The sequence below is a fragment of the Leptosomus discolor genome, chromosome 5 (genome assembly GCF_034619465.1).
Source record: "Leptosomus discolor isolate bLepDis1 chromosome 5, bLepDis1.hap2, whole genome shotgun sequence".
Taxonomy (NCBI): Eukaryota; Metazoa; Chordata; class Aves; order Leptosomiformes; family Leptosomidae; genus Leptosomus; species Leptosomus discolor.
In genome coordinates, this window is record NC_141395.1 from 67,842,486 (window position 1) to 67,860,415 (window position 17,930).

The following is a 17,930-nucleotide window of genomic DNA, read 5'->3' on the forward strand; positions in this document are numbered from 1 at the left end:
GTACAAAGTTTATATCGTCACTGACCTATTTTTTTTTTTTTTTTTGCTGACAGTGCAAAGGCAAAAATTCAGTGTAAAGGACATTTCATGTAGTTCTGTATTTTCCTGAGTGTGTATATATACATAAATGCTGCCATATGCTCACTTATTTTGTAATTAATTTGGCCTGCAGCTGAACTGTGAGTTTTAACTTTCAGTGGGAATTGTGTTTCTAAGTCACTTTGGAAAATGCCATCTTTTAGTAAGATGCCTGTCTACTGTGCTGTAGACAGGTCATACGCTTACGTTCAGAAAACAGCCAAACTTTGTGACCTCTGTGAGGGTGCAAAACTGTTCCGTTTCCAACAGAAAGGGGCAATTCTACCTGCCAGTGGAGCACCTGTGATATCCTTTGAGAACAGGTGTGGAAAACCTGTGCTCTTTAGCCACCATGAATTGTCCTCATCTTTGACAAGTTATTTTTTTCTCTCCAGGTATTTTTGTCACAAAGGACGTAGTGGCTTGCTTTACTTGGAAATAAGTAAATCCTTCTCTGATAGAAGTTCAAAACTTGTGCATGAATTTGAAGATAGCAGAAACAACCTGCAATGCTTTTCCCCTCTGCATAGAATCATAGAGTCATAGAATCATTCAGGTTGGAAAAGACCTTTGAGATCATCGAGACCAACCATCAACCCTGCTCTACCAAGTACACCCCTAAACCATATCTCCATATCACTGTTAATTTTCAAGGGATCTAATACGGGGTTTTTTCAGAGTTTACATTAAGGTGGTAAAGCTTTAGTAGTTCGGTGCTTGCTGACTGGCAGTGCTCAAGCTAGGATGGTTGCTGAAACCAAGAGTATATGCTAAAGTGAGGTGTAACTGAGCAGTAACCTGTGAGCATGCTGGAACTCATCAGCAGTGGTTGAACACTCTGTGGCAGGACATGCTTCGTGCTATGACTAATTACAACGCCAGTGTATATTGTTCAGTAATTAGTAAATTCTGCTAAGAATCTCCATTTTGGTCTCTTCGCTGGCATTTTGTTCTTCCATTAAAAGAAAAGTCGTTCTATAATGACATATTCTGTGATATAGATGAGAGAGATATATATATGTCATATGTATGATACATAATGTATATAATTATATACGATATATACAAATATAATATATAATATATATATGATTTATTTGTACATATGTATTTATATATACAAATAAGTATGCACACATATCTATATATATACAAGGCTTGGCTTCACCAGGGGCGAGTCTTGCCTGACCAACTTAGTGGCCTTTGATGATGGAGTGACTACATCAGTGGACAAGGGAAGAGCTACAGATGTCGTCTATGTGGACTTCTGTAAGGCCCTTGACATGGTCCCCTGAAACATCCTTCTCTCTTAAGTTGGAGAGATATGCATTTGATGGGTGGACTGTTTGTTAGATGAGGAATTGGTTGGATGGTCATATCCAGAGGGTAGTGGTCAACAGTTTGATGTCCAGACAGAGATCAATGACGAGTGGTGTCCCTCAGGGGTCTGTACTGGGACCTGTACTGTTTAATATCTTCATCAATGACTTAGACAGTGGGATTGAGTGCACCCTCAGCAAGTTTGCAGACAACACCAAGCTGAGTGGTGCGGTTCACATGCCTGAGGGACTGGATGCCATCCAGAGGGACCTGGACAACCTTGAGAAGTGAGCCCATGTTCAACAAGGCCAAGTGCAAGGTCCTGCACCTGGGTTGGGGCAACCCAGCAAGTGCGGGGATGAAGGGGTTGAGAGCAGCCCTGTGGAGAAGGACTTGGGGGTATTGGTGGATGAAAAGCTGTATGTGAGCTGACAATGTGCACTCACAGCCTGGAAGGCCAACTGTATCGTTCTTCCTGGGCTGCATCAAAAGAAGTGTGGCCAGCAGGTCAAGGGAGGTGATTCTCCCCCTCTACTCTGCTCTGGTGAGACCCCACCTGCAGTGCTATGTCCAGCTCTTGGACCTGTTGGACCTGTTGGAGTGGGTCTGGAGAAGGGCCACAAAAAGGATCAGGGGGCTGAAGCACCTCCCCTATGAGGACAGGCTGAGATAGTCAGGGTTGTTCAGTGTGGAGACGAGAAGGCTCTAAGGGAACCTTATAGTGGCCTTACAGTACTTAGGGGGGCCTACAGGAAAGATGGGGACAAACTTTTTAGCAGGGCCTGTTGCGATAGGACAAGGGGTAATGGTTTTAAACTAAAAGAAGGTAGATTTAGACTAGAAATAAGGAAGAAATTTTTTATGATGCAGGTGGTGAAACACTGGAACAGGTTGCCCAGAGAGGTGGTAGATTCCCCATCCCTGGAAACATTTAGGGTCAGGTTGGACAGGGCTCTGAGCAACCTGGTCTAGTTGAAGATATCCCTGATCACTGCAGGGGGGTTGGATAGATGACCTTTAAAGGTCCCTTCCAACCCAAACTATCCCGTGATCTATGATTCTATGATATATTCATATGTATGTGTGTATATGATTGCTTCAGGAAGGCTAAAAGAGGTGATTGAGTGGATCACAGTATGAAAGTCTTCATACCATGTTGTCTATTGAGTGTCAGGAACCAACCTGTTCCCTGCACGTTTAACCTGAGCCTTGCTAGGATAGACATAGGGACTATATAGGATGTGCTAGGGAATGGTAGATGAATTATTCAGAAAATTACCAAGAAGAGCAGAAGGCTTTTTGTCTTTTCATGCGTAGAAATCAAGACTGGATGGTTCTCTGCAAGATCTATGTTAGCCAAGCACAAACTATTAGTTTTAATAGAGGGAAATAGCTCGGTGAGATATTTGGACCATGGTCCAGTTAGTGACATCATTACTGTCTTCAGCCAGCGGGCTGGACTTTTCTGGGCTCTAAAAAGGAAGCTAGACTCTTGTGCAGGCACTGCCTTTGCAAAATCCTTACCCATTGGTTCAGACAAAGATGCAAGAAACTTCAAAATGCATTAATTTCCCTTGTGGAAAACAAAATGCAAGTTTCATGTAGCTGCGGGAGCAATTTCTTCCCAAGTTAGCGCCTAATTCTTTGTTTCTAGGCAAAGATTTTGATTTTCCATTATCGTGACTTTTCTGACAGTTGGCAAGCTGCCTAATGGCCTCTCAACAAATAACATTGTTCCTGATTGACTCTGAACACGTTTACTGCAAAGCAGGAGCAGTGTGTTCCGGCTTAGCCCGTTTCATGCACACAGGAGGAAGGCACTTCTATTTGGAGCAAGAGTCCCTACATGTTAATTAGCAGCAACTCCTGTTTAGACAAGCCCCCAAGAAAACTGTTCTGGCACGCATGCTTGGAAATACAGACTGTCCTTATTTGTTGTAAGCATGAATGAGAGCCGTGGTTATCAATTTGTAAAAGTTGAAGGGTTGCATATGCCTGTTACAGTTCAGAGGCAATTGCTCAAACACTTTAGTTTTCACGTTGTTTTCTGCAGGGAGTGGAGACTGTGGCCCCAAGTGCAAAATCTGGCAGGTAATCTTGAATAATGTACGTAATTACATATGGATGATGTACTGGTGTACACAAGATTGTTTTCTAGTGTGAGGCTATTAAATTGTGGGAAGAGGGGCAACTTTTCAAAGGCTTGTTGAATCAAGGTGTCTCCCTGTCACCCCTTGTTCACCTTCTCTCTTCTCCCCCTTCTCCCCTCAAACTCATCAGGGTTTGTCAGTAAGCTAGTTCTCCTAAGCAGCTCTTGAGAAAAACTTCTAGCAAGAGAAATGTGACTAGTGTCAAGTTAGGTCTTCCCCAGTCATCATGCAGACTAGTTGAAAAAAAGTGTTTAACTTTACTTAAAGGGAAAACATCAAGGTCTTTTGGTGAGAAGCTTGTTTCCCAGTGCCAAGGGATAAAGAATTTACCACTTCACTTGAGTGTTGGTTCCCGTGTATAATTGCATTCACCACTACATTTTTTTCCTTTTTATTCCATTTGATTTGGCTCCTGCTAAGTGTTTCTGAACATGGACACATTTTTAGAATTCCTGCCTAAACTTGGTTTGCATACTGCATTATATGCTCAATAACTTTTACCTGAGGCTTTTGTATTTGTAGTTTACACTACGTACAATTTCAATTTATTGAGCTATGTCTCCTCCATACAGTTTGGGTTTTAGCAGGTTTGTAGAGGTGAGGGAGCCCTGACAGATAGAACAGCGCACACCACCAGGGAGAAAATCTGAATTCCCTTTCTGTTCTTTATTCCAAATAGATGAACCTGGACATAATTCAATATAGATACAATTGCTATAGACTGCAGAAAAAGTTCCCACTTCCATTTGGAAATTGTGGATGAATTTGAGGCTTGTGTGGTCAAGCTCTGTTTGACTTAATGATTTTGCAACCTCTCAGCAAATTTGGATCTGCTTTAGCAAGTGGGTGGAGATAATTAATGTAATGAAATTTCTATGGGTTTTGTGAATATAGGCAAAAAGCTATACAGAGAGACCCTATAAATGCTCTGAGTGAGGAAAAAGGTTGCAGTGGGAACCCACGTCTTTTGAAATGACAGGGAACTTGAAATATTTATAAGCCCACCAACTGCAGGAAAGCCTTCAGTCAGAATTTAAGACATAAATACTCATTTCTGGGGCTCTTGGCTACTGGCTTGTTTGTGGAACGCCAGACCAGCCCTGGTACACTCCTTCACAATGTTTGGACAAAGAATTTCACAGAAGTGTCTTTCCCACTTGTAGCAGATGAACTCCCTCCATTTAGACTTACACTGATGACTGAAACCTGGGTCAAGCCATCTGCATATGTACTATACGCTCTTTCCCTAGTTTTGTTCTTGTAGATTATTGTGAGACATAAGACTGGATGAACATTAACAGAACCTGGAATATATTTTAAATGTAAAACTCCATCAGACATACTAGTATTGCATGTCCTATAATTAAAACTGTGTAGGCTTTTCTTTCTAAGTATGGCAACAGCTGTTAGAGCACATCTGGAAAATATGCTTTAAGCAAAGGTGTTTTAGCTCAGAGAGTTTCACAATGCATAGGATATTTACCAGCACTTCTTTCCAGAAGACTAATCTGATTTATCAGTATTTTTAATATAAAAGTCTTCATTTTCTTATGATGTTTGCAAGGCTGGTTTGGAATTCATATCACAGATTAGCCATTCCAGTGTAGTTCAAGGCTAAATGCTGCGAACCAAAAACATTGCTTTGCTACTATTTTTAGGCAGAGGCCTACGTAAGCCTTTTCTAATGCCCTAATAATATTTCCTTCACTGATTTCAGCCAAATATTTTCTCTTTCTTTGATTCTAAAGAGAAATAATTTCATACTGGAATCGTATTGAGAGGAAAATTGTTGGACTCCTGCTCTGTGCTTCTGGAGGCTCATGTTAATGGCCTTCTGTGTTACCTCCCTCTCTAGAAAATAGAGATAGTTGTACCCCACCCACCCCCCCCAGTTATGATAGCATTGCTCAGAACTTCTTTGAAGTCAGTGAGAGTGTTTACAAGGTAGGATCCTGGCCACTTGGAAATGAATGGCAATATTTCTGATTGTGATAAGAGCCAAAGCATTGTGGTTTCTATGCTTTCTTCAGAACTGTTGTAGAGACACGGCACAACAAAAACAGGATTATTAAAATTATTAATTAAATGGGGACAAGAAAGCAGAAAACTTAAAAGAACACTATTACTTATATATTGATAATGTTATTAATTTTGTTTATTTGGAAAAAATGATTAAAAATAAAGATGCAGAACCCTAGAAACTTTACTGACACGGTAATACTTTAATCAGGATCTTGCATTCTGACCCAAGCATCTCAAAAGCAGCCAACTAACTTGCTTTCAAGATGATGGGAAGGATTTTGCAGATAGCATTTGCCAACAGTTCCCCAAGTGAGAAAGCAGTTCTTTTTTTGGAGTAGGAGGCAACTTTTTAATGCTAGATAACATTGGAACAGCTTTGCGCCTGAATTTTAAATCATAAATGCTATGCTTGCTGTGCCGCTGGAGGCAAAATGCAGTTACCCAACCAACGAAGAAACTACAGCTGAAAAAATGAATGAGATGAAAAAATAATAAATCTACGGCAGTGATACCACAAAATAAAAGAGTAACATGGAACGTATTAGTGGCAATGTGGGAAAATTAATTCCAAATTATTGACATTTTAGTCGACCTACAGGAAGTATTTTAATGGTCTTAGTATGCTGTGTTGTTCTTAATTTTTTAATTTTTTCCACTGGGCAGAAAACGAGTTTTTCCAAGTAAGGGGTTTAAGGTTGTAATGAATGGTTGCTGTGGATTGCCTGGTGGTCAGATGCCGGTGCTAAACGTGTGACTGGGTCTCTTTCTCTTCCATCCGACACCTGCAAAGCTCACCCTGTGAGGAGAGCCTGAATGCATCTGCTCCACTCTTGTCGCAGACTTGGTAGTTATGAAGGCTCTTCACACATGACATTCATGTGGTGCTTTGACCCCCAGGCTCCGACTGCATGAAGAAAAGGTCATTAAAGATCGGCGTCACCACCTTAAGACGTACCCGAACTGCTTCGTTGCCAAAGAGCTGATCGACTGGCTGATTGACCATAAAGAGGCCTCGGACCGAGAGACGGCGATTAAACTGGTGCAGAAATTATTGGATCACAGCATTATCCACCATGGTAAGTGCAGTATCAGCTGCTAAAAAGTTCTAAGATAAATTTTATTGACTGCTGTGAAGCAGAGAATCCTGCTTCTGCTCTTCAACCAAGTATGGGACAGGTAGGCTCCTTTCCCTGCCAGAAAGGGAGCATCTCCCTTGAACTGTGCTGCTCAGCAAGGTCGCCCGTGTCCCGAGGTGCATAGAAAGGCCAGAGAGGTGTGGAGTGACATTCCTCGTGTCAGTACAAGGAGGGGGAGGCCACTGGAGACTGTGCTTCTTCTTCCCTGCCTCCAGAGCAGCCCCAGCTGGATCCTGTCCCTTCTCTCCTTGCTGCCCTCACCTCCCTGCTTCCCAGAGCACAGTTTTCCAGCTGAAAAACCCATCTGAAAAATCAGCCGGCAAAAAAAAGATCATTTTTCTCATGTGGATTAGTTCTCTGGCCCTATCCCTCACACCAGCTGCACAAACATTAGTGCTGGTACAGCTGCAAGAAGGTTAGTGGTCTGACTGTGCCCTGATTAATTTTCTCCTAAACTTGTTGTCTGTTTGAGATCTGTTCCTTTCAGCTTCTTGAATAGCAATTTACGCTGATGAAAAGGAGACTTCCAATTCAGTGGTAGCATTTAGTTGCCTTTTAGTATACAAAAAGGCTAGGAAGCACACAAACAAAGATCCAAGCCCTTGATTTCAAATGTATAGTATTCCCCATTTCAAAAAGACAAAATGTACCATTTTTTTCTTTTTTAAGAGAAAAATGAGTGACTGCGAATAGACGACTGTTGACTTTATGCAGGGGTCACTGTATGTGCAGCAATACTGCTGCTATCTGCAACATATTAACACCACCTTAATTAAAGCAAGAAATGCACATATTGAATGAGTGCCACTTCTACAGCTTCTGCTTGGCTATTAAATTAAAATTCTGCGTTGTTATGGAAACTGGGACTCACGGTAGATAGTTAAAGAATAAAGTAATTATAGGGTATTCAAATCTGACTGCTTAATCCTCTATTGAGAAAATGTCAGTGAAGAGTTGCGTGGATGCCTGAGTGACTTAATTTAATTGAGCAATAGATGTTTTATTACTGAATGCTTGTTTAAAGCTTTAACAACCTTCAGATGTTTTCTACCTCAGGGTCCAATTGCGCACTGTAACTTCCATACAAATTTTATTTATGTGTTTGTATGTATTACACATAGGGCAGGTGTTTCTTGAAAATGTTCATGTATTGCACTCAAATTTAATAGGATAGTTTGCAAAGTGAGCTAGGACAGATGTTCAGTCAGGTTCTGCAGGATGCATCCTTTAGACTGCCGTGTCAAGTGAAAGGGGTACCAGTTCCTGCTCCTGTGGTGCAGAAGGTGAGCCCATGTATGTGGGCTGACAACTCTTCTAAGAGCAGCTTGGTTGGGATATCTTTCCCAGTAATTTATGCCCTTGCTGGAGCTTTGTTCTGCGTTACAAGAAGAGCCCGTTGTCAGCTGCTGTCTTATAAACCTTATTTAGCATTTCTCAGTGTGCCCTTGTTGTACCTACTGTTTCCTAGCTGGCATGGCAGAGCAATTGAGACAATTTTAAGAGGGCAGAAGGCTTTGATTTTAACTGTTCCTGCAGCAAGTCTCGGGTTTGCTACAGCATTGCTCAACCGGTACAAGTAGCTTTAAGAAGTTTGCCAATCCTTAAATTCTTGGGTGTTCTACACTGGTGGTGGCCTTTTAAACAAACGAGCTAACAGACTGTTTCCATCAGAAGGTTTTCTGGGTATATAGCATGCGGATACTTTTTTCCTCTTTATGCTCACAATAATACTCACAAACCTGATGAAACCTGTACCCTTCACCTAGAAATCTGGTTACCTAGCTGAAAGTTTTCTCCAGCCTTTCGTCAGTTATTAGAACTGAATGAAGTTGTGTGCTCAGAACTGCAGGGAGTTAGGCTCCGTACGTGCTTGCTGTGAAGCTCAGCAGCGATACCTGCTAAATGGATCCTCAACTCCTTAACGTCTGTATGAAGACTTTTTTTTTTTTTTTTTTTTTACATTTCAGTCTGTGATGAGCATAAAGAATTCAAGGACGTCAAATTGTTCTACCGCTTCAGAAAAGATGACGGGACATTTCCACTGGACAATGAGGTGAAGGTGTTCATGAGAGGACAAAGACTGTATGAAAAGTATGTTGCATTCAGTATCCATAACGTTTTGATAATAGTGCCATGGGAGGCAAATTATACTTGTCAATCTTTTTTTGCATAGTCAGAGGCTTTCAGATCAGGGAGAAATGGGTTTGAGTAGTCCCTTGACTTTAGTTGGTAACCCTTCTCTCTCTTTCCCATTTCTCTTTTGCTTTTCTACCAAGTTCATTTGTAGCATTTTGTTTAAAATGAAATAGCATTTTCTGATGTTCTGGGTTGTAAATACATCCTGTATGAGAACCTAATGTAAATATAAGCCCTTGCACTCTATTCTTTAAAAATAATTACTAAAGGATGATTTGTCATGTAAAACTGTAATCACAGGACCTAAAAAGTTAGTACATCAAAATGTACTAAACAAGTGGCTACATACGTGTTGAGACTCCATATCTGCAGCTTCACCAGGAGGTATGATTTTAAATAATAGGTGAAATTAATCTTCAGTGTTCCAGTCTGCAAAGCTTCTGCATCAGAAAGGTTATATTAAAAGTAGATTAAAAAAACCCCAGCCAAGAGCATCTAATTAAGATTTGAAACAGATGATTATGCTGAGATACTGAATATCTCTCTGGATTACTTCTGTCAAATAACTAGGCAGCTTAACTGTACTTCCCAATCTATAATTAATGGCATTTTTATTCAGGATGTAGAGATTGTGACACGGGACTTTCCAGCAGAGAGAATAAAATGCATATTGGCATATGCTACAAACTAATGCAAAAGTTGTGATATGTTATTTACCAAAAAGCTTGAAGTATTTCTCTAGACTGAATTCCACCCACGCTCCTGCTTGGTTAGAGCAGAAGCCTGCAGCAGCCAGGAGAGATGCTGTGTTTTCTGGCTGGAGTAATTTTATTTCCCTCTTAAAATGAAGCACTCAGGAAAATCCCAAGTTTAAAAGCTGACGATAAATATTATTTTCAAGATTAGAAGGCTCTGATGGTCAATTTGGTGAAAGAGCAATTAAACTGAAATATAAACCAATAATTGTTAATGCCACTCCTTTTGTTGCACCCATCATATAAAATTCCCTGAGACTCAGTGACTGTGACTATTTAAGGTAAAAAAAAATAAATTGTATAAGACATAAGAAAATACACCACTGGAAAAAATCCTTCACTGGATGCACTGGGACAGATTAGTTGAATCACCCACCTCCAAAATCTTCTGTGCCTTACTAAGCACAGCATTTGCGCCTTCAGACTCCGTAAGACACAGTGCCTGCAAGCCTGGCCCGTACTACAAAAAGCCAATTGATGTGTCTACAGTAGCAAACCTTTTTTTTTTTTTTTTTTCTATTTGTTTTCTATATTTCTATTTCTATTTCTATTCTTCTGTGAGAAAAAGCATTTTCTGTTGGTGAGACTGCTAACAGTCCTCTGCTTGAAAGGAGCCATAGTGGGAAGAACTCTGTTCTACCAGTATCTGCTTCCATTCACATTTCTCTGCATTGAGAACTAGCCCCCAACCAATGTCTAGTGTCCAGATTGTGCAACACTATACTAGCAGGAAAATGTTCATAACAGTATAGATTGTTCCCATCTTGGTAAAGTGGTTAATGCCAAAAGCAGCACCTATATCTAAATATAACTGCATCCTCATGAGGTGGTTGCTCCTAGGCACTGTATCTAAAGGGTTCAGAAACTTTTAAAACCAGCCCTGAGTGCTAAATATAGTATAGATTAAAAATACATGGCATTTCAAAACCGGTCTGTGACAGTCAGAGCTAGCCAAAATTCTCCGTGGATCATTGGAAATATTTTATATTCATGGGTGATAAGAACACATACCTGGGCTATCTGGGCTTCATTTTGTTTATTGTAGCAAATCCAGCGTGCAGACTGCTTGGATTTCGTTAGATCCCTTGTCCATGCACGCTTATTAGCAACACCTTCGCAGTTTCATTGGATGCATTTTAAACTCGAAATCTAATACTGCAAGTCAGACTACTACAGAAAGAGTTCTGCAGTGAAATGTGTGTATGTGTAATATATCTGCTGGATCAGTTTGCTGATAGTGTTGAGAAAGAAAGTATTAATCCAGTACAGTTAAAATAGTTATTAAATGGCAACAACTGGAGAAAAATATTTGTGAACAGACGTGAAGTCACCTACCAGTATATTCATATATTGTTCATCAAAATGCCTGTAGGACTGATTTAAAGAGAAATGCAATTATGCTGAAGGAAATCTATCTGAATCCACCGTATTTTAAAAATCTGTGTCTAATTTTGGTGATGTTGATGATTTTCAGTAGGCTTTCCTAGTTTAAGATAGGTATTATAATACTGTTTCCTGCTCTTCTCCACCCGTTGTGTTAGGGCTGGAGTACCGTTACCTTCAGAAGCCAGCGTAGTTTGTGCTTGCCAGAATTGCAGACATACGTCCAATATCAGCCCATGCAGACTTACACCCTCAGTGAGTAAAATGAACAAAATGCTTAGGGGGATCAGCAGGTTGTTGCATGGGCAGAGGAATGGACATGTTAGGCAGGTTCCCTGCATTCAGTCAGCTGTTTTGGGTAAACGCCCTCTGCTCTCCCCTGGGACATGGGAACACTAGGAGTGTCCCACTGCTGAGGAGCTGTCTTTCCCTGTCTCCCTTTTGTGACAAAGCTCCTTGTAGCCTGGATTCTCCTCTCTTGTGGCATTACCTCCTTCACCTACTGTGCACGTCTTTGGTGACTGTACCTGTGCGATTAGAAGATTTAAAATCAGACTCTGATTGTATTCGCTGTTCATTTGCATGGAAAATCATAAATCAGTTCAAACTCTCTGCACATCATTGTAAATTTTGGTAATCCTTTCTGTGAACATGCTTCGAGGTTAGTTTATAACTAGAGCGGAAACCTGCTGCATTTCCTGCAGTCTTGTCTGAGAATTGTTGAATAGTTTATTAGGTCCATGGATGGTACCAGTTTTCATAATCTACGGGAATGACCAGATAGATCAAATGAGATAAACATGTTTCGTGTTCAACAAAACCCTCCCTCCAAATCCTAAATAAATCCAGCCCAGACTTTTTGTAGCTTTTAAAAAATTTTTTTAAAAAAATCTGATTTTTATGATGTTTGCAGTTCTCAGTAGGTTTTGGTCAGGCACACAAGATTGTTGTTTCTGGTGCAGTCAGGTTTAGGAGCTATAAGTCATCTCATGATGTTGACTTCAACTGAGAATTTTCAACCGGATTTCACAGTGAAAGAAGTGCAGATTTATGGTTTTAATCTCAGGAAATCGTTCAGATAATTTTGAGACTGCATTCTTTGAATCACTTTCATTTTAACTCATCAGTGGTTAAGTCAAATTTATCCTCTGGTGCAGTTATTTAGACAAAACAAGGTTAAAATTTCCTTTTGAAAAGGGTTTGAATTTCAGTGTTTGGCTAAATACATTCCCTTAATGCAGGATAAAACCTGTTTTAGCAAATAATACGGTTTGACATGAATAGCCTCATGGTTTTTTGACACAAGGAGAAAATGGAAGAGATAGAGGCCGTTTCCAATTCTGGCTAATGAAAGGCCAGGTTTTTTGGCAGATGTGAATTGGTACAGCTTTGTTGACAGCCATGGAACTACAGTGATTTACTTCAGTTAGCGATGTAAGTCTACGGATTGCTGTTTCTGGGTTTGTTAAATTGTCAATTTGTCGTGTCTGTTTGTTCACAAGTCCAAATCCTTTGCAGTGCTATTCTGGGCACATGCAGAAGGGTGTGAAATGGCAACTGAGTGTTTTTCCACTTGATATTTTTCCAAATTTCTTTTGTGTCTCTGTAAAAATCTAGCAATGAGCATCTCTTTGTCAATGCCCTCTCTATCTGTGACTTCAGTGGGCTGGTCAACTAATTATAGACTCATCAAAGAACAATTGACACAGTCCTAAGGATTGTTTATTTGGTGCCCGCAGAGGCTGGGTAACCAGTTCTGGGTAACCATGCAGCAGATGGTCTGAAAAGACACGTGCTTTGGGTTTGCATTTTTTCTGTGGGGAAAAAAGCCTGGTGAACAAGACACATTTAAAGATGGTCCCTTGGAGCACTGTCTGTATTGGATGCGGTTAGTGTGGGACAAAACGTCGCCTTGCACGCAGATGCTCATAAATCAAAACATGAAAAAGAATAAAGTCTTCACAAGAGTTCTGGAGTCAATACCTTGTCCCCTGTGGCACCTCATGTTCTTTTGGCCTCATCCCCTTCAGCTGATTTTGACTTTCTTAGTTCTTACTGAGCTCAGAGGTGCTGGAAGTGACGTACCAACATCTAAATGAGCAGTTCATTATATCTGCTCAGCTGTGGCTGAGCAGCCTTTGCCTGGTTTGGTGATCTGCTGCCAGCGGTCGGATCCAGTCAGTTCAGGCTTCTGGTTAGCTCTCATTAAAGTCAAGGGAATAAATCTTGGAGGTGAAATCACAAGGGCTGAGTCCTGGCAAACCTCCTAATTTTAATTTCAAATTAAACTTTTCTCTGTGTTCTTGTGGCAAAGATTTTTCTGATGCCTCCCGTAGAAGGTGATGTTATGTTCCATGAACTCTGGGCCTGCTGGCAGTTCAAGAAAGAGGTAGCCCATGTATGGATTTACATGAAATTCAAATTTTCGATCAGAAGGGCAAAGATTAAACGCTTCCAGAATGTTCCTGCTGTAGTTCAGTTATGCCCTTAATTTCAAAATAGTTGAATGGAGGGAACTTATTAGCATTACATGGAAAAAATAACCGTGCTATTCTTGAGCCATTATTCTGAAAGTCTTGCCACTAGATCTATTATTAGCCTATAATAAACAAAATAATTATGAAGAAAAATGAAGTTAATAAAGAAGGAGGCTATGGTGCTTGGTCTCCCAAAACCAACAACAAAGTGGGATTCTGTATTGAAAGGAAGTGGTTACGATTTCTTCTTTCACCGTGTCTTTTCTTTCAAACTGTCAACCTTACTTTTGCGTTAACAAAATACTGATTCTTTTTTTGTTTGTTTGTTTGTTTTTTTAAATACTGTGTCGTTTGTATAGGTTACTTGAACGGAGAAGAATTTTATTAGCATATTTAAGCTAGGTACATGCTAATTGCTATGAGATTTAGAGACACCTCACAATGTTCCTCTGAACTCTGGTGTTACATGGAGCTAACTGAGGCACAGAGACTCTGAGACTCAGATGTCAAAATGTGTTCAGGTGTGTAGCTTCTCTAAGTCAGCTGCATCAGTGGGTGTTGGATGCTAAGTATTTATCAGCTACCACGGAACTACCTTTTTTTATTCCTCTTGAATTTTTCTGCAGCTGTTTTAAAGCTTATGGGGAGAATTTTCAAAACCATCTAAATGACTTTGGGGCATGGACCTGCTAACTGTAAAAATCAATTAGGAATTTTTGAACACATTAGTCACAATCTGGTGCATTTAGGCTAATTTTGTTTCCAAGCTGATTATACATTAACTTTTAGAGAAGCTAAAGAACTGAATAAGTGAAATGTGAAACTGAAAAACCTTGTTTACTTTTAGGGAAGAAACAAGAAGGCATTAACTTCACACAGGGATATAAAGCCTATTTTTTTTTGACCAAGCAGTTTTAATTCACATCCTGAGTTTAGATTGATAGCTTGAGGAAAGATTTAGTAAGTCAGTGAAGGGTTCACATGTGTTTCTTTAGTATTGATGAGATATGCCAGAATAGGTCTGGAATTGCTTTTTTGAAGAACCATTTTCCCTACCAAGTTTTTTCCCCCCACATCAGGCTGATGAGTTCTGAAAACACCCTTTTGCAAGCCAGGGAGGAGGAAGGAGTCAAATATGAACGGACCTTCGTGGCATCGGAGTTCATTGACTGGCTGATCCAGGAAGGAGAGGCCACGACACGGACTGAAGCAGAGCAGCTTGGCCGCAGACTTTTGGAGCATGGGATTATACAGCACGGTGAGAAATCTACTGCCAGCTAGAAAAAGCTATGCTTTTTGTGGCACTTTCTTCAGATCAAATCATGTGGACGGGCTCTTGTCTTCTTGGTCATAATATGTCCAAGTTCTAAGTAATTTCAGATAGGAATCTAGGTAACTTTATTTAATAAAAGGGTGGCTTTTTCAAAAGCTCATTGTATTAGTTCTGAAAATTCTGCCTTAGAGTCAGAATACAGCTAGAATTTTGGATTGTATAATAACAACACAAGGATGTGGATGAAAATCAATGCTCCTACACTTGTGGTAATTAACTTGTAGAACTTGTTATCAGTGATATGTATGATAGAGGTAAATAGCTTTGTAAGGATCAAGTAGGAATTAGAGCCATAAATAAGCTGAATTCTGTATGTAGAATAAAAATGATGGGTTCTGTATATCTTCCTACTTGAGGACAGGAGCAGAGCACAGTCTGATGCCAGAAAAGCAGCTTTCCCTCTTGGTCATATTGCAGAGTCGTTCTAGTATGTTTGGGCAAGAAAGAGTGTATTGCTTTCAGCTGAAGTATTATTATATTTGTCCTGGTGGTGTAACTTCTTTAAGGCACGAATCAAATTTCTTCATGGTCCAGCACAATGTGGCTGGCAGATGCACCTTCAACAAGGAGCTTCCTCTGTTAAAGGTGGAGGAGACAGATTTTTCTCTCAGTACTGCCCTGAGGGTGAGGAAATGAACACCCCTGGCACTCAAACCTGTTTTACATGTTGTCATCATCTACTCTCAGTGCAAGTTGCCCTTCTTTGACCAGGCGTTTTCCACCATAAACATATTGCAGGGCCTCTGGGAGTGGTGAAGGGGTGCCAGGAGATGACAGAACAAGCTGGCAGAAGCTGTTAGCTACGTTGCTTAATGCAGAACGGGAAAGTAATCAGATCCTGGTGATCTGAATGTTGTCACATCAACACTAATTCTGACAGAGAACAAACAATTCACCATATTAACAGGTTGTTAATATACAAAGTGCTAGATTGACTAGGTTGCTTGTTGCTTTGTAAGGAAACCTAGTTTTAAGGAATAGAGAAAAACGGGGGTGTAACTGACCTGCACAGTGCCTTCGTGATTGTAATCATGTTCACATTATCTTTAGCTTCCAATTACTAGGAGCTACTTCTAAATGTTTACAGTAATCAGCTTCCAGTTCTATAATTATTCCTGTGCTTCCTATGATTTATAGGGTGCCAACTGCTTGGAGTTTAATGGACAGGGAAGGTATGCCACCCCTCCTCTTTATAGCAACAATGATTTCATTCCTATTTTTACCTGAGCATTTTCTGTGTATTAGATACAAAGTAAGCTTTCCTTAAAAAAAAAAAAAAAAAAGGGAAAAAAAAAAGAAAAAAAAAAAGAAGACAAAGTGAGATTTACGCTGCTATTGATGTTTTTGCAGACAAAATAAAGTCAGGACTTGACATTTGGTGCAAAGCTGGATTTACTTTGCTGTTGAAATCTTTGCAGAGCTAGGAAAGTCAGGATGTGGCTTTTGTTGCAGATCAACCATTGTTTCATTAACTAAGACAAATACTCAGCAGTGCGCCTTGGCAGGGAAATAATTTTGACCCAATCAAGCCTCATTTCTGGGGGATTCCTGAGTGATGCTGATCCTGCTCACCTTTATGGATTGCCCTGGCCAGTTTTGCAGAGTTATTCCCTGCTCATCCTCTTGTAGCAGTCTAGAGCACAGGCAAAGTGCTCTGTTAGAAAGAGATTTGAAACTCATGAAGTGACTGCAAATGGAGCGCTGAGATTTGGTTGATTGCTGAGAAGGTGGCCTTCTCGCTGCAAGGTACTGTCATCTTCCTCACTCAGCTTTTAGCGGGGCAAAGGTAACTCAGTGGGGATTTCACACTGACTTGCTGGGGAAGCTGGAAGTGAAATGAAATGGAATGATGTCCTTGAGATTCATCTTTACAAGTGGACATGCTTTGTGCACACTCCTAAACAGATTTCATTCTCCTCTGGATTTCACTGAAACACTTTGGCTAGGTAGTGTTAGGAATACTGATGAAAGTACTAGCACAGTTAACACAGAGCTGTTTTGGGGTTCACCTTAGCAACTGGATACAATCTCTGCATTTTGAAGGTTTATCTAATGCTGTCTTCCTCTAAAAAGGGAGCTCAGACTCCCGGTACAGAATTGGGGATATAAACTGTAAAACGGCAGGAGTGGTATTAGCTTTTTTTCCCCCCATCTCACTGAATTCTAGGTCCAATTACCAAAAAAAGGTATTTTTCTGTCTCTTAGTACAGTAAATTCATTTCACCATACTGTGCTCCCTGTGTTTTGTACCTCGTCAGCAGTACCAAAATGTTACTTGACACTAATTGGCATCCTTGTTGGCAGAACCGGCAGAAAGACTCTTGACTGAACAGGAGCAGAGAATAAAACATTTTCCTGCCCTAAAGGCAATCTTTTGCTAGCAGTATTGTTTGCTATCCACAATATGGAATAAAGTAAAGCTTGCTCTGCTATTCTTATCAAGTATTTATTAGCTTACCTAATGCGATAGAAAGTAATAGAAATGGTTGCTTCAAGTTGCCAATCTCAGTAGTAATTTTCCAGTCACAACTGAACTGTGCAATTTATTTTTACTGATACTGACTTTCATTTCAATTACTCAGAGAAGCTCTGTTCTGCAGCTGAGGTACTGTATTCAAAATAGCTTCCTGTCACATTTATCTTCGCTTTAATTGGTCAGACACAAACCAAGTTTCACACAGGAAACAAACACTGATGCTAATTTGAAAAAGGAAAACAGCGGTTTAAGAGGAATTCTATAAATGCTGTAAAAACGTCAAATATTTCAGTTTAAAAATAATCTTCCTGATCTTTTTGGGCATATATAGCTATACATATTTCCCCTGCCATACATGAAAATAAGGAAATGTGCTTAAGCGCTGAATTGCTTCCTTCCAAAATCCCACTGGCACATAAAAATCGTAACCCACAAACCACCATTTTCACAAATAAGAGCCAGATGTCCTTTGCTATGGACTGGTACCCCCAGGTACTATGGAATTAAAAAAATATAAGTAGCGGGGTATTATGCACTGTACATTTCTTGAAGGCTTGTGTTGGCAGTGTAATTGCCAGTAGTTGTTCTGCATTTGTGAACACTGATGGTGATGGAATAAAGATTGTGCAGAGAATTATAAACATGGTGATGTACATTCAGTAAG

The 17,930-nt window shown here is 40.2% G+C and overlaps 1 protein-coding gene across 1 annotated transcript in view; it reads left to right on the forward strand.

Moving 5' to 3' along the window:
* DEPTOR (DEP domain containing MTOR interacting protein) overlaps nucleotides 1–17,930 on the forward strand; it is a 75,439-nt gene that overhangs the window by 20,887 nt on the left and 36,622 nt on the right. The window contains exons 2-4 of the mRNA XM_086465515.1: nucleotides 6,468–6,646; nucleotides 8,674–8,797; nucleotides 14,537–14,715. Of these exons, the coding sequence (XP_086321641.1) occupies nucleotides 6,468–6,646; nucleotides 8,674–8,797; nucleotides 14,537–14,715 (482 nt within the window). The remainder of the gene's footprint in view (nucleotides 1–6,467; nucleotides 6,647–8,673; nucleotides 8,798–14,536; nucleotides 14,716–17,930) is intronic.